The sequence below is a fragment of the Grus americana genome, chromosome 20 (genome assembly GCF_028858705.1).
Source record: "Grus americana isolate bGruAme1 chromosome 20, bGruAme1.mat, whole genome shotgun sequence".
NCBI lineage: Eukaryota > Metazoa > Chordata > Aves > Gruiformes > Gruidae > Grus > Grus americana.
The window spans coordinates 12164233-12189631 of record NC_072871.1 but is presented as its reverse complement, the minus strand read 5'-3'; the positions used below and the strand labels follow the sequence as shown (position 1 = coordinate 12189631).

Genomic DNA, 25399 nt, shown 5'->3' with positions numbered 1-25399 from the left:
GCAGTCAAGGAAAGACAGTTAATCCCTCAATGGAAGTGAGATCAGCTTCCTTGCGTCTACCCTCCAGTAAAAGCATGAGCCCAGACACTTACTAAGCTGGTGTACTGTAATTTAATATACGGTATCTGGTTCATGGGCTCATCTCTTTACCTAAATACAGCATTTCAACTTTCAAAAAAAATCACAAGCAATTCCTTTGCCATCTTCAGATCGGGTTTTGCAAGAACCACTACAGCTAAGGGGACAGTTGTTTGCACAGAGAGGTTTAAAAAATACATGAAAGTTTTACATGTGCATTCAGAAGGCGAGGGCTGCTTCCACATTTCAGCTCTGAACCATCACACACCTGGCTGCTCTGTCTTCCGGTCTCACCTTCCCCAAGCAGGCTCTCTAAGGAGGCGGTAAGCACAAAAGGAGACTTCAAAAGAAATGAAAAGTTTTCTTTGTCCTCTTAAGGAAACATTTAATGATCGCCTTTACCCCACTTTCAACCTGGACTGCCTGTTCTTTATTCTCTGGGCAGGTGCTGAGAGATGAGGCTTTAGCGAGCAGACTGATTAAAAACAAGTATCGGATGTTTGGAGACAATGTGTAATACGACAACCAACACTCACGGTATCATGTGAGAAATATAATTAAAAAGATTGCTCTGTGACCATGCTGTTATAATTTCAAGCCTTGCATTTTACAATTAAAAACCATTTGTCTTCTAAATGGCAGGCTAAATTCTGCTTTCTGCTTTGTCAGTGTGAAATCAAAAGCAATTCTCTGTACGTTAACAGCACTATCTTGAATTTATGCTAGTGGAGACGAAATTTGTATCTATATTCACTTTCTCTAAACTATCCTATAAATACTAACATATCTTCTCTCTCTGGCTTTTTTTTTTTTTTTTTTTTTTAAGGACACACAGAGAGAAAGTTTATTAGAAACAAGTTTCACAGGCAAGAACAATTGTTGCACATCACAACTTTGGCTATTTCTGCAGGGTCTTAACTTTCCAGATGCTCCTGGATTTGCAAGCTGGAGCTTGAGCCATGATGAACCTGTGCAAAGTCCGCCCACTTTCCCTGAGCTGCAATTATACAATCCACGTGCAAATGAGCTTTCAAATCACTCAGACCATTTGTTCGAACACCTCCACATCCCCCAACCCCACACGTCCTGTGCATAAACTACCTACTGTATCTTGAGCTTGTCCATACTATAATAGGATGAAGACTTGGGGAGGAGGAATGCCATCTAAAAGAGGTGCGTAACAAGAGAAAAAGTAGCTCTAACAGAGTAGCAACATCATAGGAACAGAGAGGCATTGTTGCAGGCCAAGTAATCCTGTGACATGGTACTGTCAGTCATAGCTTGGCACCCTGCTGGGCCAGCAAGACATCAAAGCCCACCCCATACCATCTTACATGCTCTTTATCGGCTAATCAGGCTATTCTTCCTGAAATAAAGCTCCGTTAAATCCCCTGCTCACAGGGGCATTCCCATCCTGTTGCCCATCTGCTGGTGAAGGTCAGCTGAAGCAGGAGGCAGATCAGTGGCCCGTCCCTGGTGGCTTCTCAAATCAGGACAATGCTGTCTCCAACTTTTTATTTTAAAATCCCTTCGCCTCGCTTCCCCTGCCAAGATATGTACATGTGCAAGAGATGTCACCAGCCCACGAACAATTATGTGGATTAGTGCTTTAATTGCACGGCTAACATTTGTTAATGGAGTTTGCAGCAAGAATTACATCGAAAGAGTCATAACTGATACTGATAAAAGAAAAAAGATTTTCCTCCTTTGAATTACTGCAGTGATTTTACAGGCAAGCCACAAGTTTGTATTCTGCTGTTGTCCTAGGGAAGACAGCGAGCCCTTAACATTGCAGTCTCAAGAGGGAAGATTATCTATCCTGTGGAACCAACTCGAAGTAGCTACAATCGGATGTACTGAGCACCTCCAGCTCCATTTCAAGCAGAGGAGAGGATTCAGGGCTCTGCTCCTCCAGAAGCATCAGGGAGTCTCAGATGCCTTACACAGGAAAAGAGTACACAGGAACAGCCCTGTCCATGCACTGGAGGGGACAGAGCTGTAACTCTAGCTTTGCTACAGACTGTTTCTGGGAAAAGATCCCACATGATTTTGCAGAAATGCTTTTGCCAGAACTACTTAAATCTACAGGCAGCAGAGCACAAGTTTGTAGGAGGATCGTTTCTACCAACACATCTGCCTTTTGATTCGGGCTTGTACTTATATAACTACAGTTGATCATACCATAACTAAAAAAATATATTGCAGTCCTCCCTTTTCCTTCAGGTACTAAGCTAATGTCTTCTTAGGGAGAAGAAAAAGTAGTCCAAGCTGCGGCTGACCATTCTGAGAGGATGGACACAATTTGTCCCATGGCAAATCTGACAGCCAGGAAACTGCTGCTGGAACTGTGGGAGAAATCCCACAAACGACTGCTTGTCTAGTGTAGGAAAGGTGATAAAAAAGGCCACACAAGGCCACAGAAGGCCTTTAAAGACACTAAGACACATACTTTGCTCCTGATTCAGTTATAAAAGCAAAGCAAGGGTGATGTGATCAAAAAAGACAAGGTGGGAACATTATTTCTGCACAGCGGATTGGAACAAGTGCAAGAAAGGAGAGAAGAACTGGTATGCGTCAAGGCCAGGGAGGAACAGACTCTCTTTGTGAGATAAACCAGCACTCACACAGCCTTGCTCATAATGATCACGAGAGTCAACTTCAAATTTGAGAAGCAAAAAATATTAATTTCTCTACTATTTCCTTGATGCTTTTATCATCTCATGTCCTACACTAACAGCAAGTACTTATGAGCACAGCTGTATCTGTGAGAGCCTTTTCCTATACAGGGATGAGGACAAAGAGTTGTTACTGCAATTGATCCTGAGATAGGGATCGCAGGTCTTTGTAGGACCACACGAGTGGAAGTGGGGATGTGAATGGAAAAAATCTGGCAGCTTCTACTATGGAGGTGCTTGGCCATGACAACAGGACTGCTGCTGGAGCTCTAGCAACCAAAACCTGCACAAGAAAGAGGACCGCTCCAATATGTGGGAAGTCTCATGCCTCACTCTGGAACACTGTCTGTACCCTTCCTTATCCTTCAAGGTAGTTCTGGACTGAAGTATAAACAAATAAAAATTAGGCTGTTTCTGCTCATAAGACTCATAGAAGATGGTGGTTTTCAAGTGCTCAGAAAATGGAAAAGCTGCAGCAAAATCCAGGCTAGTCTATGTAGGTGCACCTCCACACTTAGCAGCTTCCTTCAAAAAAAGAACATATTAATTAGAAGTCAAACGAAGTGAGCTGCTTGGGGTTTTGTTGGTTGGTTGGTTAGTTGTGGTTTTTTTTTTTTTTTTAAACTGAATTCCCACTCAAATGTTCAACTAAGTTGGTTTAATAAATGTAGTTTTTAGGCTCTCTAAAGCCATCAGAAAAAGGGGAATGACACAACAGCTCAGAGAGCAATGCCAGCTAAGCCAATGGCTCAACATGATTTAGCCTCTCAGAACAACCACATGTGACCTGCCCACGGCAGGGAGGTTGGACTAGATGATCTTTGAAGGTTGCTTCCAATCCAAACCATTCTAAGATTCCTGGAGCAGGAACAAGAATCTTGAGCAGCAAAGCACACCATAGCTTGTCACGTGGTATTCCTTGGCTCGAGAACATCAAGTTGGCCTACCTTTTTGGTCTTGGTTTGGTTTTCTTCTTTGAGCCAGCAGTTGGAAGAGCAGTCAGGTTCTGGGGGGCATCTCTCAGGCCAAAACTCTTGGCCACATGACCCAGGTGGAGAGATTTGATGTGGAAGATGTGCTTGAGGTTCCTGGGATAGGCAGTATAGGCACAAAGGAAAGACTGCAGTGCTGAAGGGAAAGAAACAAAAAAAAGTGAATTATGTTTGCTTCTGCATTTTTATATATATATATATATATATATATACACACACACACACACACACACACTTAAAGATTCAGCTGTTCCAGCTGAAAGGACATTGGTCTTGTCCTTTGGGACACCTCCTGGCCAGCAGCTGGTAGAAAAGGTTGTTATGTTAAAAATCTGTGAAGGTTGTATAGTGCTAGTACAATCCCGAAAGGAGAAGGTAGGTGGTGGAAAAGTGTTAGGGACTGAAAGCTACATTAAGTTGCATTAGGTTTGCTTCTTGCAAGGATGCCCCTTCTGCCAGAAAGGGTGATGTCTGTAGCACATCTCACGAGAAGAGTCATTGACATCAAATGACAGCAGACAGAGGGAGAGAGGGAATAGAGGGATGAAAAGAGGGAGAGAGAAGCATGGAGGTGGCATAGGAAGACTCCTCTGATATTACAGTCCCAGTAGTCCATGCATTTTTCACCAGTTACTAGCTAGTCCCTTATAAATATCCGAGAGCCGGATGGATTTCCTGACTCATCATCACACTGAGAACAGAGCTCACCTTCTCAAAAGGGAAAAATAATAGAATTGTGTGCAAATTTCCCTTCACATCTTTATATTCCTGTAATGCCCTTCCCTCAGGGCTCATTGCTCTAAAGACAATCATCCACTAATATGAACACTACCACTGCTCCTCCTCGTACCTGGAACATTAACTACACCCAGGCTGTCCTCTCTGCTATGGGGAATAGAGGGACTTTTAGTAAGGAAACTCCACAGCTCAAAAACCGCCTCCCTTCAATCCCCTGCTGCTCCTCTGCTTGCTGAACCTCCTGTGCCTCCCCAGCCCTGACTCCAACCACCACCTACATCTTTCTCTCCCCCTCAGCCCCTGACAGCAGCAAGCTCTAAACTCTAACCTCTCCTGCCCTTGCCTGTTGAGCCACCGGACCAGCAAGTTTGCCCACAGCTTATGTCTAATCTCTTGGCAGCAGCCAGAGATTGGAGTTTATGAACAGTAATAAAAATGTCATTTTAGGAGATCAGCTCCTGGAAGGACCCAGGGAATCCATCAAAGCTCTGTTTACTGAGTAAAGCGAACTCCTTTTCCCAATCAATGAGAAGAAAAGATTGAGTTTTTTTGCACCTTCTTCCCAATTTCACAACACTACTCTTTTAGAGGCATCTGAGCATCAATAGACCTGTGTTTTCCCAAAATGAAAATGCTAAATTCCAAACACCTCGTCTCAGTGTCTCATCTGAAGGTCATCCCTCTGAGGGCTTATAAACCACCTCAAATGCTCTCAAACCCCCTATTCTGCTGCTTTTTTTCATAAAGTTATTGGTCAAAATCACCTGCTATGAGAAGGTGTAACTCTTCAAAAGGAACAATACGAACCTGCTCTCACTCCGAATTTGGTCCCGTTGGAGCTAATATAGCTGTCTCTCTCACAGCATTTGAAATGGTTGATACTAAAGATCCTGTTATTATGAAGGCTTAGCTCACCTTCCACAGTTCTTCAGATAGGAAAGGCTGCTGGTACTAACTCCCCAGATCAGAGTTAGAGAATCAAAGTGTCAAAGGCCCCCCTCTTCCCAAAGTCCTGACAGACAACTGCCAGATCCAGTCCTGAGTCAGAGCGTGCAAAACCAGGGAGAGCTGCAAGACACTAATCCAAAGCTAAGCCATACCAGCAGGTTGAAACCTCAGCTCATGCAACTGCCTTACCTCTGAGGAGCTCAGAGCTGCTAACGTTCGTTACTGCACCCATGAGATTTAAATGAAGACCTCTGTGGGTGAGATTCATTTTTAAATCTTTACTATCAGGTCTTTAGACCTCTCAGTGTTGCCAGAGCTTTTATGTGCAATCATAGTGGCAAAGTATTAAAAGGGGTTTTTTTGTTTGGTTTTTTTTTTTGGTTTTTTTTGAAGTTGAAATACTGTTAGAATTTTGTGATCAGAGAGATAAGGCTTTATGAAAACAACTCAAAAAGACTGGTAACAGTGCCAGTCAGGCCATAATTCACATAAAGATTACCTCATCCTAACACCACAGGAGCAAACTGCCTGAGCTGTTACAGTTTTTGCCACACCAACATGAGTTTAAGGCAACGTATACTGGCCTGGGGGGGGGGGGGCGGGACGCAGATTCAGATTTGCACTCATGTAAGAGAGCGGATTTAGAACAGTCCTTTGCACCTGCGGATCCCCACTTTTCTACAGGAAATGTAATTGTGGAAAGCCAAAGGAAAAAAAAAATCTGATGGAAGTTCGATGGGTTGGCTTGTTTTTTTCAAACGGGACAAGAGGGTAATGAGATACGAGACAGGTGAGATAACCTGTTCGCCATGTTCTCAGCACTGGCCCCAGAGTGCAGCCTCAGCTGCGTGGCTGGATAAACCTGTGGAGTCATTTTGCCAGCAAACAGAGCAGGTGGGAACAGGAAGGAAGAATGCACCAAACCCACCACGGATTCAAGCATCGTGCCACAGCAGTGGGCTCGTGTAAGTATTGTCCCTCACCACACACAGGCACTAAGGACAGAAAGGATGAGGCAAAATGTTCAACTATAGGCTACAACATGGGGAAACATGGAGGAGAAAAAAGCAGCATTTGCTTCCTCACCCTTCCTGTAATCCCAGTGGCACAAAGGATCAAGTCTCCTGAGCTCTACCTGTCCTCACAGCTCCAAAACAGAGTACCTGTGACCCTTCAGAGGAGAGTCCTCCATTTCCCAAAAGGGGCTCCACACTTCCTGAGATTTGTCCTTCAGCCATACCCCTCCTCCCACCCTCCTCACTGCTGATCAGTCCATCAAGTTTGAAGGGCAGCACCTTCACTGAACCATTTGATTTGGGTTTGGAAAACACGGGATCAAGAGGCAGAAGGGGTGAGTGGGCAGGGAGCCACTCGCCTTTTGAAAGCGGGCTGCAGTCAAGACACTGCTTATTAACATTGACTAGGTCAGAAAATGGGGAAAAAGAGAAAAAGAGAGAGAAACAAATGCATCTCTGGCACAGTTTCCAATTGATTGTCTGCCATGAAAGCAAAAGCCAGCTGCCATGTTAATTATTCATGATGCCTGGCGCAGAGGGGAGGAAGAGGGGGCTTATGGAAGCCACTCAGCAGTGGAAAATTTGCATATGTAGATAGCAGAGTAGGAAAAAGAGGTGGAGTGCTCCTGTACAAGATAAATGGGATGCACAACACTTCAGCATTTCCTGATATATTTTCTGTACATCTTGTCTGTGGCTAAAAAAGTTATCAGTGCTGAGGTCAGCAACAAGTGTGCGTGGGGGGTGTGTGTGTGTGCACAGTGTGACATACGCTGTGGAGAGATAAAGCACAGAGGTTTTCTAAGTGTGAGCAGAGCCATTCAGCTGTCCTCCCTGTCACAGCCATTTCAGGTTAGAAGTTCACATAGGGTATAAGGAATCCCAGGGGAGCGACAAGAAGCTCAACCATGCAGAATCAAGGATTTGATCATATTAGTCACATGATTGTGATTAGTCCAAGATTGTGGACTTAGAAGTGCAGCTATAAAAGTAATTACACCAGTCAAGTAGCACAACACACCTGAAAATGGGTGCAAACAAGCTGCTTGTGTAACAAGCCTCTAACACTTTCACTGTAGGAGAAAAGTATTTCAAAACCTTGAGGAAAAAAAATCAGCGCTGGAACTGTTGAGGGGGGGTGTGTGTGTGTGTGTGTGTGTGTGAGAATCAGTACAGTGCCATGCAGTAGTGGGGAGTAGAGCAGAGTGAAACAGTAGGATTTCAAATACCTCACCCATCAATACAGCCATGCATCATTAAAAGCATGCAGAAAAATTTGGGGTAAGCAAGTAGTCATAGTATGAGCTCTAGTCGTTCTGCTATGTCATCACCTAATGAGTTAGTACAAAGTTCAGAAAAAAAACAGCACCTTTGACCTCTTGAACAATCACTTCTCTTGATTCCAAACAATTTTAATGCTGAACTTAACTTGTATCTTGAGAACAGCCTTCCCTTATCCAGTTTCTTTGATGACGCTGTACAGCTCAAAGGACAATTTCCCCATTTGGTTTTGGGCCCCTTAGTATGTGATTTATGTAGTTTAGTACGTATGGTATACTTGTACGCATACGCATATAGCACGTATATATAATGGTAAACAGAAGCGATGTAGACCATTAAAATTCATCTCATCAGGACTGCTCTCATCCAAACCTAACTGCAAATGCTGCAGAACTGGAATCACCAGGACTTCTACGCAAGCTTAGACGGTAGGATTTGACTCAGATCAGTGACAGGTGAAAAAGAAAACAATCAGGAAGAGACACATGAAGGAGAAGTTTCAAAAAAATGGGAAAGGCTCTAGTCCTATACATTGTGAGCAAGAGTGGTTCAGTTTCTTGCATAAAGAGTTTCCATTTTGTGGACTTGTCTCAATATTTAATAACCAAATTCCTATGGTGCCTATGTTGCACTACCTTTTTGGCTCCTCTCAGGGGAATGCTTAGTGTTTCTTTTCCTACCACATCCCTGGTGAGTTTTTCGTCTTTCCCTCAAATCCACATTCCTGTGGATTTTCCAAACTGAGAAGCAGAAGGAAAGAGAGTTTCTTGTACTACTCAGTGACAACTGTTGTGCATCCTGCTTGGCAAAGATGGGAGATCAAATCCCAGGTTTGCACCTAGCTACAATTATTATTAAGTCCATCCCATTTTTTCTTCCTCCTGCCTGTTTGAGTAGTTGCCCTCTCCCTCATTTTTCTCCCATCCCACACAACAACTTCCAGTCTAAGATCCTTGCCTGTTAAGAGTTGCTCCCAAGGTATCCCGTCTTACAGGCTTCAAATTCATCCCTGGTGTACACTGAAAGCATCTAATGGGTATTGCACCAGGACGTGGTTAAGCAGGTCACCCATGACCTGCCCAGCATACGTAATACACGTAATCTATTCGCTCATGCGATTGGGTCAGAGCCCTCAGATGTGAATCCTATCGAAAGCCAAGCTTAAACCTCATTTGCACGTAATATGGGAATGCAAGAAATTAACATTTAATATCATCACAAAGCCTTCTGGGCCCATCTCAACCCCCTACAGAGCCCAACAGCCCCAAAATGTTTCTTCCAGGCCTTTTCCCCGAAGCTCTCCCCCAGAAGAAAACCTTGGCAGCTTACATGAACCCTTCTGGAATAAGCTGAAAAGAAACACACTGACCTTTCTTTGCCCACCGGACAGTCCCCTCACTGGAGTGAACGTAATTTTCAAATTTTGTCTGCAAGACCGTGGCCCGCTCCCGGACTTCCTGAGGGTCCATGCCACAGGATTTCTACAAGGGCGGTGGGAGGATTAGAGGAAAGAGAGAATTTGAGTCAGGAATAATGAAGCAGTTTACAATAGATTTAATAACAGTAAAATCACACAGTAACTACCCAGGGGCCAACAAAGGTAATCCTCTCAATATTACTAGAGAAAAAAAAATATAGATAAAGATGTTAAAGTCAAAGCAGCCAGTGAGCGCCGTGTGGTGAGGAGAGCAAATCAGTTTTAATTTTGTGTTTTCTAACATCTATCACCTACTTTTTTCCCCTTTTTCCTTTTTTTTCCCCTTTCAGATTCAACAGGCCAGATACCACTGCTCATTTCTATTTGGAATAACTCCCCCAGACTCAATATTATACTAAATTTTAGACTGATGTTGCAAGTTCCCCTGTGCAGCTCCCCAAAACACCTGGCCTGTTCCTGGCACTAGTGGGGGCAGGAGATCTCTGTTCAGCCCCAAGCTCCAGAGAATGGACCAAATTCAATACCTGTGAACAAAGCCAACTAAATTAACTTCTCACTTTGATGCCTACATAATGTTTTCTCACTGTCAACAAGTCATACTTAATGGCAACTGCCATCGCGTGGTTCCTCTAGAATAAGACAAGCCCTCTGCACCAAAGGCACAACAGAAGAAACTTCCTTAGACCAAAAGGGCAATTTTGCACATGCTCAAGCTTTCCCAGGCTCAGACAGCAGGATGCAGTTCAGGATGTGGAAAGCAAACATTCTTGGGAGCAAGCTGTTCCTGGGAGGGGGGGGGGGGGGGGAAAAAAAAGAAAAAAAAGGGCTGATGCTCTCCCTGAAGTACCCAAGCAGAGAGAGGAAACGTGGACAAGAAAATGAGAGAATTTTTTGATGGAAAGTTGACAGCAAAGTGCAAAGCCAAGCGTCCATGGATGTGAACCTCTCCCAACAAAGGACAGCACCTCTCAAAAGTTACTCAGACAGGAACCAGCATCCAAGTCTAAGAGTGTCAGATCCAAGGCAGTGACTTGATACTGGTCAACCTCCTCATCTGACCAGGGCTGACTGAAAACAAACATCCAGCTCCCAGGACTATGTACTAAGCCTGTGCCAAGGCAACAATCCTGTTGTTTCTCCCCGGTAGATTTGCATGCTAATGTGCATAACCCTCCTTCCCTCACTGCTGCAAGCATCACCTCTGCACTGCTGCCAGTCCAGGGGAACCGTGTCACGCTGACACCGCAAACCCTGGCGATCGTGGAAGCCAGGCAATGCTGCTGGCAGCCTACACAAAATGTTTTGCTGACCCAGATCTGCCACTCTACAGCCTAACCGCTAATCTGCCCAGAGACAGACCCCAAATGCAGTTTAGACGCCCTGCACAGGGCCCTCTCTGCTTCCAGCCACTGGGTTATTCTTCAATGCAGTAAACCCACATGGGGACTCGAGTTCCTGCTCACTCACTACCTGGACTAACTGTCCATCTGCATCTCCAGCAAAGACAACGGTGGGTATTGTAAGGCTACATGAAGAATCTCCCAGATTTCTGGTCTCTGCCCTCTCCTCATCTACTTGAGACTCGCAATACAGCCCATTTCACAGATGCCTTTAGTTTGACTTAACATGTGCCTATTAATCAGTTGAGAGAGTCTCCAGTTGAGGGGCCTCTGTAAAGGTTTAATAAATACAAGCGGTGCTGCCTCCCCGAAGTGGACACTCGTTGTTGTGACTAACAAGTTTCCATTGACGTGAAACATAAAACTTTCTCCCCCCACCTGCTCCTCCTAGCCCCCATCACTTTTCTTTTGTTAAGCCTCCTGGCAGCACAAAGTGTCACCTTCCCAGCGTTTTTTAATATGAATGTGAAATTAGTGAGGTTTGCCCTTTCCCCTGGCGGACAGAATCCTCTGTTATTAAAAAGTAAAGCACTTTAATAATGAAAACTTTTTCTCTTTTTCCTGTGTTTTAACTGTTTAAAATTAATGAGAAGGGCATAACGGTTGTCAAAGCGATATTGAAAGCCGGGTAGCCAGGACCGAATAAGCACGAAAATCCCTCCAGAGTGTTAAATAAACAGTGCTTCAGCCCCCTCTGAATCCCTCTGTTGGTTATTGTATACATTCTGTAACAGCACTCAGAATAGATCTGAGCACCGGGGAGGCAGAAAGGTTTCAGAATTCCAATAAAGGCCTCAAATTAAAGACAGCCTGGTGCGAATTCCAGGAGAAAATTAAAGAGACCTCAAGCTTAAGTGACAGGTGACTTGCTTCTGTGTCACAACTGTCAGGGGATTTAGTGATAATATGGCAATATATTACAAAGGACTTTTCTTATTCCCCCCTTTAGGTTTCAAAATGAGGCATCTCTTCTTCCTGGTGCTGGGGGGAAGAAAAAAAAGTAAGACAAAAATGAGGGATAAAAAACTAGATGCATAATTTCCAAAGTGTGAGGTCAGTCCAAAGAAATAAATGAAAAAAAAAAAGCAAATGGCAGGAAACATAATGTACTGGGAAAACAGCTTCTCCCCTCCTCCCATCTCCACCTTGTCTTTTATCCCCTTCAGCCCCTTGAGACAGATCTCCTTTTAAAATTGCCCCCTAATGGGCACGAAAAAAATCTGTGTGATTCCTGCCTTCCATGGAGGTTCATGTAAAAAAAAAAAAACAACCAAACCCAAAACCAATAATAATAATAAAAAATAATCTAAATTTAAAACTGACTCAGAGCCAGAGCCAAACTATGGAAATAAAGCCTGCACACTGTGTGAGTGTCTGGACAGATCAAATAGAACAGTGCTACTGGAAGCCATCCTGTATGCTCTACTCACGAGCAAGCTTCAAACCTGCTTGCATCCTGGTTCGGATGAACAGGACAATTAATTTGAGACCTTACACATTTTTCCAAGACCCAAAAGATAAAAGCCTACCCCAGAGGTTTGCTTGATCTGCTCTCCATCTAGATGAATTTGTTCCATCTGTTAAGTAAGAAGCATTATTGCCATTATGGAGAAATAGTGGGATGGGAGAACTTTTTCTACCTTGTGTTTGCTTAGAGTAAAAGCCTATTCCAGCAGATCCCTAACCAGTAGCATAATGACTGTGATGGATAATGGTATCTACAAGCTAAAAGAAGAATGGGCCTGGATGTAACATTATTTAACCTGTTCAAGACATCAGGGGGACTCCCCCAAATGCCAACTACACCAGGAAGAGACATACTTATTTCTTTCAGAAAAAGGAAACTTCTGATTATAAAGACTGCAGCTTTTAGGTTTGAGAGGGTGGGATAAATACTGCAAGCTTCGGATTTCATTAAGAAAATATGTTAATGGAAAAAGGAATTCAAACACAATAAAACTAGACTGAAAGTAGAAAAGTTCTTTCTTAAAACAGTAAAAAAAAAAAAAAAAAAAAGAGGTTGGGAAAAAAAGCACCAAAAAGCCAGGCTGTAACATCTCCTACTTCCATTATACTTCAAAACAAAATGAAGGATTTTGTTTTAATAACAACTTTTTACTAACCTCCACACACCTTCTCTGGAACTCACCAAGTCCCCCTGCCCCCCTCCATAAAAGTTGAAAGATCAAATTTATTCTCTTTGTAGGCAGGTGAACATTCACACACCCAGACATAGCCACATATATATTTTATACACCTAAATATAAAATATACATTTTACAGGCACTTCAGCTTGCTCCCTGGCTGCACACAGAAGCCCAAAAAAATACATGTTCCAATGTGGTACTTATAATGGACTTCAGTTGAGGCAATGAGAACCGAAGAGCATTATAATGAGGTTCCTGTGTGCACGACTATAATATATACATGACTCAGTGCACGGAGAGCTGATAAGCAAAGCTAACACTCTCTTGAATGGCAACACCACAAACAGATCAGGTTCAGCTCCTCATAACACGTCCTCAATCACTCTCTGTCCCACGCAATGTCCCATTGCATTCCCAGCTTATTGTACCATCTTTACGGCTAACTTACAGAATTTAATAGAGATTAACCCTCCTGAAAACTTGGAAACATGCCCCTGCAGCTTCTGAGAACACACTGAGACCACTTACAGAGCCTCTGATGGCAATAAAATACAAAGCTAGCAAACAGAATGAATCCTCGATTGTATTTAATATATTTTTCAAGTAATTCCTGAAGAAGCCTATTTGATATTGACAGAACTACTGTAATTTCATCCCCATTAAATGATACAGATTTTTTTCCATAAAGAGAAACTCTATTTCTCAGTCCCAGTCCTTTCAGATTCCGAGTCACACAAAAATAGGTTATTCTGTATTTATAAGTTCCTGCAGCAGATTCAGACCATCCTACAGCCAGAGCAGATATATCTTAGCTCCAGCGAAGTCAACAGCAAAATCCCATTCACTTTGATGGCAGAGGGAAGAGAGGAATTCAATCCCACCTTTGACTGCAAGAAAAAGGAACCAGCTCCTTCTGTACATGTACTCACGTACAGCACCTGGCATGGCAGGGCATGCACAGGCAGCACTGCTGAGCAAAAACCAGAGTAACAGCTACTTTCAAATATGGTTTGGTTTTATTTTTTTTTTTTTGAACGAAGAAAGGCTAAAAGAATAGTATTTAGAATATTCTGTGCTTAGGTACGTAGAGTATTTTTACAATTTTGAAAGCATGGTAGAATTAGCAAACAGACTTGTTAGCTTTTTTGTTGCTGTTCCAAAGGGAAGGATACAAAAGGTACTGAGATGTTTAGGTGAGAATTTTCAAAATGGAGCAATGATTTTGAACCTCTGCAAGTACTGGGCTCTGACATTCAACAACATTCACCAGGCATTTTCCCAAATGACTTTTCAAAAGACAAATCATAATTTCCTAGAAAACACATGCTCTCTTTTTTGCTCACTTTCCATGACACATTTGTCCTCAAGCCCAGAACAGATAATATTTTGTCCTACGTCAGCAACAAATTTAAAGTGCAATTTCTGCATAAATTGTTGAAAAACTCCCCAAAGGAAACCCAAAGTTACCTGCCTATAAGCACATTCTGGAGAAAAGGAAAGTATTTATACACAGAACAACTATTAAAATAATTTCTGCATTAAAGAAGCACAACTAAACTTTTACATATTTGTTGAACGAGTTAAAAGGTAATATCCTAGACACATTCCAAACATTTAAAATATAAGCATTACAGGCTGATTTCAGTGAAAAACTGCAGTGGTGGGAAAGATCTTTAAATAGAGCTGTAACTCAGATGAGCCACAGATCTGGCTTTCTGTGAAATATAGGGCACGTAGGAGAACTGAACATCTTTCAAAAGCATGTTTACCAAGAACACCACACTTCGTAGCAGTCATTTGCAGGAAGCAAGAAGGCTCATACATGGTATAACAGAAAGAACGAGCAGGCAAAACAGCAACAAGAGAAAAAAAAAAAGCATGCTGCATCATGCTTGACGCATTCTTGACTTCCATTCAAAATGAGGCTTCTTGGAGGATTTAATTTGCCAGAACACAGAAACACCCGAGCCATCAATCCCAAATGACTGAATTCTGTGAATTAGCAACTTGAAGGCAGACCCAAGGCTTGCCGAAGTCAATGAAAAGATGCCTGACAACCCACTGAGCTTCGTTTTAGGCTCCAAGTAAATACAGGTAGCAGTAATAACAATAATAAACAACCCCAAACCTATGTAACATGTCACCAAATACCTTTTCCTGATTTTTTCAGAGAAGTTTTGTGTCATTTGTGATCTCCAACAGTATTTTAGTGCAGAAAAGCCAAGCAGAACAGAAATGTTGTGGGGGAAAAAATTCAAAGCTTTTGCAGCCATAAACCTTCAGTGTATGTTACAAAAATATTTGCTAAAGAGTTAGAAGTGACTGCTTTTTGAGGACAAGAGCATAAAGACTGGACAATTGTGCTATCAGTTCTCTAATAATTGGCGCTGCCTGATATCATGCATATACCAACCTTCGTATTGTAAATATAGAAGCTAAAGGAGGAATACTTGTGCTGTTTAACTGGTATATGAAAATTGGAGCAATTCCAAATCAGCAGAATAGCTCACCTTGCTTCCTGGTCTGTGCAACTTGAAACGATCATCTTTCATCAGGCTGGATAACACCTTCTCCATCTTTATCTCTGAAACACTGAAGCAACAAAGACAAAAAATTACCATTTCTCCTCCTTTTCAAATACAGCGTGTAACGAGCCACAGGCTGATAACAGATAGCAAGAAGACTGAGATTTACATGCTCAACTTAAGAATTTATCCCTGAAATACATGAGGTCTTAGCCCAGACACTCACTCAGCAACCCTCAAAGTGTAACTACTGTAAAATCTCGATTTCTGGTGCTTTCACTGGAACAGAGACACAATTTTACTCACAATCTTGTCACTGTTACAAGTCACCAACACACACTCCAATTCAGAAAGAACATCAAAATAACTGAGGGTGGTTCTCAATCAGAGTAACTGATTAAAAGAAAAAAATTTAGGCCTTTAATTATATTTTCATTGTTTTCATAATTTTTCTTTCCTTGCACTGAGAAGCACCAAGACAATTGGGAATCATTTGGTTACATTTTCCACAAAGAAACTCAAAACAGAGTTGAAGTAGCTCGTAACATTAACACTTCTTGTAGATTTGCTTTGTAACTATAAACAGTAAAATCTGTAGCCTCCACTTTGAACCCAGCGGGTGTCAAACATTTTATTGTACATTAGATGCCACGGGCAGGGAGCAGAAGGTGTCTGCATTCAGTTGCTTTTGCAAGTGTGAGAAAGAGACTGAGACATACACATACAGGCTGGAAAGATGTGCTCCACTTACTTTGCTATTTCTCCTACATCTTGTCTCCCCCAATTTACCTTCCAGATTCTCTGGAATCAGAAACATTGCTCAACCTTCATTCAAAGGAGCAAAGTGCTTTGATGTTTACACACATGTGTTTCCACCCATGGTAGTGGCCACGCTCCCACAACTAAAGAGCTAAAACTAAAGCTGTGTGAAGACACTGCTCCTTCCTCTCATAGTGACTTGAACTCAGAGGGTAACAACAGAATCCCACGGAACTTTTCCTATCAAGCCAACTCTCCCACAGCCTCTTTCCCTCTGGACACATCATCGCTCTTTCCTGCAAGATCTTACACCATTCCAACTTACTGCTATGTCGCTTGGGTCAAAGCTCTGAGACACACATCCTGACGGACACACTCACCCTCCAATTAATTTATGGCTTCAAAAGCCACCTCTGACACCAAATACACGGTTTGATTTCCTTCCCCATTCTGAGAACTCACCTTCCCTCTCATCTGAAGTGTAAAGCCAAAGCCTGGCCCACTAGGGACCTCATAGCTTTTTTTTTTTTTTTTTTAAATACAGGAGACTCAGTCAGCTGTCCTAGCCAGGCTTCACACTGGGCATTTATTTTCATTCTGTCGACTCACATTCCTCCTGTAGATTCAACCAGATGATTTATTCTCCAGTCCTGCTTGCAAGACACTGCTGGGTACTGTTATGGCCCAGATACTGGAAACGCTTACAAACCTGCTTCATTTTAAAGTGAGTGGTCCTACTTAGAGGTGCATTTACAGGAGACTAGAAATTCTTCATCCTCTTTAACACTGTCTTGTGGGGCACACGCACACCAGGTGACAATACAGGAACAGCTGTGCAGCTCTAGGCCATTAATATTACAGCTGCATCCAAACTGGGTCCCATTTCCAAGGGAATTACTCAGATGATAAAAGCTGAAGTTTGTGGGCCTAAGTTTTCAGCAATGGGCAAAGGTCATCTCTAGAAAAGAGATTTTTTTTTTTCCTTTTTAGACCAGAATAAATCATAAATACTGCATGGAAGCCAAGGAGTTCATTTGGGGTTACGTCAGCCTAAGGAAGAGAGAAATCTTGGGGGCCCAACAGTTCTCAGACTACTGAATCTCAGATGGGCAGAAAGATGCATGCGGGTTCTGAAAGAAAGCATTGCAGATTTTCTTCAATTTGTATAGAAAGAAATTATAACAACAAGGATATCCCCTTCAAAACACCTGGCTAAGAGGAAGGGATAAATCTTTGCCATACTGTGTATCAGGATACCGTGACCCTGGCCTGTTCCCCAGTCCGTCCCGGTTAAAGTGGCAAAAACCTTTACTTTTACAATCTGCTTTTTCAGCCTCGGCCAGCTCTTCATCACAACGTAAGGAAAGGAAAAGAGATGGTCCAAAGAAAGAGCCATCCAGTTGGGAAGGCACAGGCCAGCGTGGCCATAAGATATCCTATATGGGAGACAAGCCCCATCGCTGTGCAGCTAGGGCTCCCCGTGTAGCAGATTCCTCCGCAGAGGATGTGGAGAAAGGCGGAGGAGTGATGGGAGAGAAAGGGAAATGGAGCATAAAAAGACAACTGAGGGTTTCTCTGTTTGTTTTTGAAAAGTATAACAGTAAATTAAAACATAAATAGCAACCACTTAAGCAAGAGAAAAGTATACCTCCCCACCCCCCCAAAGGTTGCTCTGACACCGCTATGAATGAAAACGTCAAACCTTTGACATTGATTTGTCTGAGATGTCACCCCCCCTCCGATCCTCCTCTCGCCTGGCACGCTGCCAGCTCGCAGCCTAACAGATATGTGAACTTGGTTCACAGCGGGGAGCATCGTGTGAGGGGAGCAGGGGAGGGGGGCAAGCACAGCCGTAGAGAAGGGAGAGAAATGACTCGTGCCTTCACGGTGATGCGTTTTCCTTTATAAATTAGTTAGGCCGCTGTTAGGAGATAAAGAAATTATCTGATAGCTGTCGAGGCAGGTGCTGCTAGATTGCAGTTGAAGGAACTAAGAGAGACATAAGGAAAAAAAAAAAGTAAAAGTAAACCTCAGTGACTTCCTTCTGCTTCTTGCCTCCTTCCTTTGAAGGAAAATCTGTTAGTTATGCTTAGAGCCGAGACAGAACATTTTGGAGTCTAATCTTTAAAAAAAAGGAAAAAAAAGAAGGAGGAAAAAAAAAAAGAGGAAATGTACAGAAAACATGAGTATGCATGTGCGTGCACATATGCATTTACAGTTCGGTAAAGGAACCACAACTTCGAGCCACACAAAAACCGCAAAATAAGTTGCGGAGAGAGGCACGCAGCTTTCTTCAGCCCCAACGGGAATTACTGATCTCAGCAGAGCCAAAGTGAGATCGTTTTGGCAAAGGCTAACGCTGCTTTTCCACAGTGGAAGCCAAGGAGAGGCTTCAGGTACCGGTGAAAATTAATTGCGAGCGATTTCCAATTTCAAAGGCAGTCATCCCTAATTCCGAAGTGGATTTTCATCCAGGAACAAAGCCACGTCTGCTCTCATTACTTCCGACTCTCAACATTTCTGGACTTACTCCCATGCATGCTGGGGTGGGTGGAGGGGCTTCAGAAAAAACTCTGGGTCAGATCCTCATCTACTGCAAATCAGCACGGCACTGCTCATTTACACCAGCTGAAGGCTGCGCGGACCCATCTCATGCTTTGTCTTCTTAGAAATACATATTTTATGAAGTATTTACATTTCAATAAACCCCGCGGGAATTTCATTTAAAAAAAGAAAAAACAAATTAAAAAAAAATTCACAACACACTCATCCTCAACAAAAACCAAGAGATTTAAAAATTAAGCAAAGAATTAAAAAAAAAAAAAAAGCAAACTCCAGTAACTTGTGCAGTCCAAGTCAAAAGCTACAAAGACTTAGGGTAAAGAAATAAAAATTATCAGTGCTTAAGAGGATCGGTGACAGTCCAACACATGCTGTCTTTCGCCCTTGCACTGAATTAAATTGTCAGGATTATCACCATAATGCTCTGTTTATGAAGGGTAACAGCAATTTGTGCTGATGGCACTTGCTGCCTTTAGCTTCAAGCTGCCTTCCTGCATCTTCTCTGTAATTCATCAGCTCTCTTTTCTATCCCGTTGCCCCTTCTCACACCATGCGCTACTATGTAGGAAGAGCAGAGGACACATGACTGCAAACAGGCCGAACTGCCCACCCATGCCAATTAGACACTAATTTTCTTCCATCTGAAGACGGGGTCAAGGAAGGCAAATTACACTCTTTCCTTTCGGCAAGTCCCTAATCTGCAGGGCAGCACGTTTTATGAATAAGATCAAACAAAGAAACAAGAAAAGACAATCCCCAGAGTTGTTTGGCTATACTGATTTGAGAAGTGGAAGAAAAAAAAAAAATATAAATTCACATAAACCTCTTCTCTGCTCATTCAGCACAGTCTGCTACAGCTTCCTGAAGAACACGGCTAGCTCAACAACAGGTCTCCTTAGCAGATATAATTACCAGCATGAGTGACGCTGCTCCTTAAACTTGTTAAAAACCAATAAAATCAGATAAAAGCATTAACATTTAAAATAAAAAAGGAGGAAAATTTCCCTCTCCTTCCTCCAACACTACCAAAATATTATAAAATAGAAAAAAATAGAACTTTCCACTTGGAGTTAAAGATTCACAATTATGTGGGATTTCACCTTTAAATGTCAGTGCTGTTTGTTACATGAAAAAAACCCCTGTCAGCTTAGCCTTCCATGTCTTGCTGGTGTCTGCTTAATAGATAGTTACCTGGGATGATGGATGGCTCTTTGTTAGACCACTAAATGGCTCACAGCCTAGAATAAGCCTGTATTTACTGCCAACATTTGTTTGTTTCAAGGATGCAAAACCAAATTGGACTCCAAGTAGCTCCACCCGACATAAACACAAGAAATAAAAGAGAACTAATTTCTGCATGAGTTTACAGGGCTCCATCAACACTACTACAACACTAAAGGGACTCTACTCAGCTGCTGTTCTGAAACGCCGAGAGACAGCAGTGCAGGGAGAAAGGGGAGTCACATATATCCAGCTGACTGCTGAGGAGGCTTGAGACCCGATGGCGCTCCAGACTAGCAACGTTGAACAGCGAGTTGTGTTTGTATCCACAAAAGGACCATTGCACAAGCAGAGCTGGAGTAAAATCTCGTCGTGTGCCAGCCACCAGGTAGGGGACTGCACATTGGGCTGGTCCTTGCCCAGCCTGGCTTGCTCTCTACTCCCAAGTCCTAGCTAGAGCCGGTGCAAGAGAAGCCTTCTCAGCTCACTTGGAAGCACACCCCACTCTTGGTCTGTAGAGTTCCCCCCCCTTACTGCCTTCCAGGACCATACTGGGCACTCACCACTTGCAAAAGCCTCTACTATTCCTGTCACAAGCCACTTACACAACACATCTTGGCCAATTACCTGCCACATATGACCCACAGCTCCCTAGCTATTTTTCTGCCGGATCTCTCCTGAAGAGAAAGCACAATCTCTGACAATATGGTGCTACGCAGGCAGATGGCCAGTTAGCATTTGACAGGCTCATTTGACTTGTGATCTCCGCATAGCCACGATTTGAACCCAGGGCCAGAAAGATAACAACAGAGTGTAAAGGATCTCCGACTATCGTGTCCTCACTGCTTCTCACCACACACACTCACTCACGCACAATCTGTCAGGCTGATTATTTTCACACACTTTCCTTTTCTCCTTTTGCTAGTCTGGGGCCAGTACTGGATCACAAGAATTAATAAATTCTTATTAAAATCTGCACGAGACACAGTCCCACTGAAAGTGCCATGGAAGGTTAATTAGCAAGGATGAGCTGAAACTTTTGTTCGCGTTTCTGACTCACTTAATCTTGTGAGAAGCCAGCAAGCTGACATATTCTGCCTCCGAAGGCGCCAGGACAAGCAGGCTGTTCCCGTGACAGCCAATGCGAGCCGTCCTCCCAATCCGGTGGATGTATTCCGCAGGTGAAGCCGGAGCGTTATACTTCAAAAAGGGAACATGAGAAGGGAAAGGAGGAATTAATAGAACACAGCGTGTTAATTATAAACGAGATACTCAGCCCGCTCATCTGAAACAAAAGAGATCTTAGCAAAACCCACATGCTGTACCTCCCTCAGAACTGGCCTGTTTATAAAGAGCCCATCGGGCTCATCCCTGTAACCATCATTCAGCCCCCTCAGCCACAGCAGTTTTTTGACATGTGAATGTGACACATTGGCCAACTTTCAGATAATAGGACAGTTTCCCCATCTCAGTCTCTCTCTTTGCTTTTTACATTTTATTTCTATACAGGCACGTCAGGAACCTGTTTGCTTACCTTAAAAAAAAAAAAATTAAAAAATAACATAACCTCATAAAGACCTCAAACCAAACAGTCCCCTGGACTGCGCATAGAGAGTGGGAAGCTGTCTGCCCTGCATTTGGGGGAAAAGCCATAAAATAAAAAATGAGGGATTCAAATTTGGTGATGGGTAAAATTGCTTTGTTTTGATTAAATCATAGCTGGCTACTAGTTAGAAGAAATCCGAGAGAGATGAGGGAGTAAGTGCTGCTTTCAGCAGGATATGATGCAGGTAGCAATTGTCTTCCCATGTACAACTACCAGGCACTACTAAAATGTTGCTTAAAGCCCCCCTTAATATAGCGGTGCCTCTCATATACTTCACTGGGAATCAAAACTGCCCAGCCATTTGCAAGATCTGATAAAGGGTGACATATTTTCCCTCCCTTTAACCTCCCCCTATTCTTCCCCCCCCTCCCCTTTCCTGGAAAAATGAACATGCACAGAGATACTGCTCAGAAATGAGCCCTCAGCAGTTTAACTGGAAAAAACCCAACAACCAAAGCCCACTCTAGTGTTTATACCTGTGCCCTCTGGCAAAGTTTCTACTGGCTAGAGGTGTGAGTAAGATGCTGTGAGCAATCTAATTGCTCCCTGCAGGTCCTTGCTCTTGGACACAGCTCTCAGGACAGCTGAGATTTCGCCTTCTGGACACACAGAAGTCTCCCAGGGCTTTAGGTAATTTGCACTGCGTTCTAACACTGGCAACTATATCTTTGGTTAAATTATATTAATATACAGATCTGGGAATTAAAGACTTCATTTCCCCAACCTTCTCCAACTAGCTAGCTGCTACACAATCTTTCTTTTTTAAAAACACAAAATTAAAATAAAATAAAATTTGTTACCTGAAGGGATGAGGTAGAAATTAAAAGGCTTTGTTGAGGCTCTGTGCCCCGTTCTTTTTACCCAGGTGTCATCTGATACATGAAAATCTCTGGATCAGTTTTTCCTCAATTCAACTAACCTTTTTTTTAATTATAGTTTTTGTATAAAAATGAAATCTGCTTCATGCCCCAAGCTGCCTCTTTGAAATGGCAGGCTGCTATTTTTAATGTTCCATCCATCTCCCTTAGTTTCTATTTTTTTTTTCAAAGATAATATTTCTGTCAACAGCAATGCAGCAGCGTTGGGGTTGTTTTTTCAGGGAAAATCTGAACTATGCAGTTCTACTGAAAGCTGAATGCTTACAGCCACCCAGCCCCAGCCCAGCAAAGCCTCACTTGAAACATTCAGGTCATTGCACAGACACTATCGGACTACTCAATGTTTAACATTAGGATTGCACTTAAACTCCTCATGGAACTGCCTCCCCAGCAAGCTCAAAAAAGTAGAAACACAGAACTGCAAGAGAGATGGCCAGTACTTCACAAGATTTAGCTTCCTGTGGGGGGAGAGAGAGGGTGTTTCCTCCCAGCCAGTGGAATATTATTACACAGCTGATAACACTGGAGTTACTGAAGAGGAAAACAGACTGTCAAAACCAAAGATAAGATAGCAATGCTATATCCTAGCAAAACCTTGAGTCTCAGTCTGCGGTCAGGAACTTGTGGGTCTCCCACACTTGTAGGCATCAGCACAGAGACCAGCAAACTGCAGACAGAGGGTCTGGACTGGAAAGAGATTTCATCTGAGCAAGACTGCACTTAATACGTTCGTACACACATACCTGTACAATCCACGTAACTTGAGGCAGGTCTAGTCCACGTGCTGCAACATCCTTTAAAATTAATAAGGAATTTACTTTAGTAAAAATGCTTACAAGGTATCAGCAAAGTAAGAACTCTTCAGAGATAGCATTTATGCCAGGAAACAACTGGCTATGCAAGTAGGAATTTTATGTGCCTAGTTTGGGGAGAGATGGACTGAAGGTCAGAAATAATGTTGAAGGTTTAAAACACAAAGAATATTGTTAACAGACTAATACAATAAAAAATGATCCACTACTATGGCCCAAAACCTAGAGGATATAAAAACACCTATTTCAGGTGGTGCTGATTTACAGCAGTCTGCTATAGTCCCTTTATGTTATATCTGAGAGAATCAACTGCAGTAACGATAGTGATACCTTTGGTTCTTCAGTTTGTTTCATTGATGAAAACAGATCTGCTTAGAGGCACCTACTACTCAAAGACTGAGACAGGCAGAATTAAATCTCTGGAAGGCAACGCTAGTTCTGAGTACACCTTTCTCCACAGCAAGCCCAAGAACTAAATCCAGGCTGCTAAGGATGAAAAGGGAAATGGCCATAAAGCAAGTGGTCAAGGATCTTAGGCCTTGAGTAGAATGCCCAAAGATGCACTAATCTCCACCTACAACTAACTAGTTGTTACCTAGGTGATGGCCTAAAGTTGAGGAGCAGATGACTTGCAGGTCACCTGGCCAACAATTTAGCAGAATCTGCAGGAAGGTAAAGTACAGCTTGAGGAGAGGGGATTTCAGCTATCCCTTAGATTTTAACCAGTCTGGCTTTGATTTGGAGAAACAAAACGCAGTCCTGAAGAAAAGAGTCTGAAGCTGCTGTCAGGAGTGTTATTTGATGTGCCAGTTGGTGAGAAAACCCATCAACTTGGAGAAGGACTTGAATGAGACCCTTTGGTTATCCACAGCCAGTGTGGCTCAAAAACCATACCCCTTCAAAGAGAAAAGAGAGTTTAAATACTGTTCAAAATGGAGAGAGAGTGCAAACACGTTTCAATCTCCCTTCTTGATTTTCTGTTCATTAGTAATGTCCTCACATACTCCTTGGATTTTACATTCACCACGCGCAATAACAGAGCAGGTGTGCAGATTTAACTCTGTTAGGAAATGTTTTGGAACACATGTATCTTTTAGCTAGTTGCAAAATAGAATATATTAAGAACGTAAGCAGGAGCTTAATGTACTAAAAATGTGTCAGCCACCCACTGAAGTGTTTTCATGCAACTCCCACACACGTTAAAAGACTAGGAAGCTGATGTTTTGGCAGCAAAGGCCTTCCCATAAGCACCAGCCAGGTTGCTTTGTGGCTCTAACTGCAGTAAAAGAGGAGACACTTTCCACAGCGCCCACTCTGAAATAATACACACTTTTGCTCCAACACGCTCATTAAGAAATGACTTGTTCCCAGAGTCAGAATGAACAGATGTACAAAAAGCCATTTAAAGGAGGTTGGAGAAAATAAATCAAGAGAAGTCGGGGAACGTGTACAGCAGTTACCAGGATAACAAGATTATAAACTCTACAGCACGATCAGACAGGAGCACTGATGTCTGATTCCGATCTGGCTGGCTGTGTTATATACTTGCATGCTGACAAGTCTTTGGTCTTTTCCTATACCGTGCTCTCTCTCACACCCAGTAGTATAGGAAAGTCTGTGTTTGATGAGAGGGCTCTGACCTTGGGACAGGGTCAGTTTACTCAAAATAAACAGACAGCCAAGCCGTCCCTGTGGTCAGGAGAAGGCACCTCCAACACAGGGAGAAGTAGATGGCAGGAGTCATCCCTCTCATCCATCAGGATTCTTTCCCTTCTCTTCTAAGATACCTCTTCTCAACACCTCTGGCTGGGAAACTACTGCTGCAGACAGTATTGTTCTCATGTGCATTTGCCAAAGCAAGCAGGAAAGTTGAAAAGGTTAACTGAAAGCCTAATAAATGGCCAGGACAACATTTTAGGAGGAGGCTCTCTCCCATCATCAGCCTTGTATTCACTATTGTTTTCACAATGCCACCAACTCCATTCAGCTGTTACTGACACATAGCAGCAGCTATTCCCTCGGGGTTTAACTTGGCTTTCTTTCAGAAGTGTCTTGGGATTTACTGGTAATCGGAGTGTTTTGCAAACTCTCAGAGATTCCTCAGTATCAGTCCACCTGCGTCTCCTGTAGCTTCTTTTCCTCAAAGACCCTAGTAGATAGCAGCAAGGTAGAATTAGGATAAAAAGTTTGAGTTGATTCGCCTTCCTCTGCTGGCAGAGCCCATGAGCTGCTTGCTTCTCAGATCTTTAGAAAAATACTTCTGGGTCACCTTACCAGGAAAGGGAATACAACTCAAGCAACAATTATCCAGTTTTACTAGCGC

At 42.9% G+C, this 25399-nt stretch overlaps 1 protein-coding gene across 4 annotated transcripts in view; it reads right to left on the bottom strand.

The window, feature by feature from the left end:
• Window positions 1–25399, bottom strand: part of DDX31 (DEAD-box helicase 31) — a 49887-nt gene that overhangs the window by 7043 nt on the left and 17445 nt on the right. For all 4 annotated transcript variants that reach the window (XM_054848264.1, XM_054848266.1, XM_054848267.1 and 1 more), the window contains exons 15-19: window positions 23008–23058; window positions 20841–20980; window positions 15224–15305; window positions 9098–9209; window positions 3701–3881 (exon numbers count right to left, since the gene is read on the bottom strand). In XM_054848264.1, coding sequence (XP_054704239.1) covers window positions 3701–3881; window positions 9098–9209; window positions 15224–15305; window positions 20841–20980; window positions 23008–23058 — 566 coding nt within the window. The remainder of the gene's footprint in view (window positions 1–3700; window positions 3882–9097; window positions 9210–15223; window positions 15306–20840; window positions 20981–23007; window positions 23059–25399) is intronic.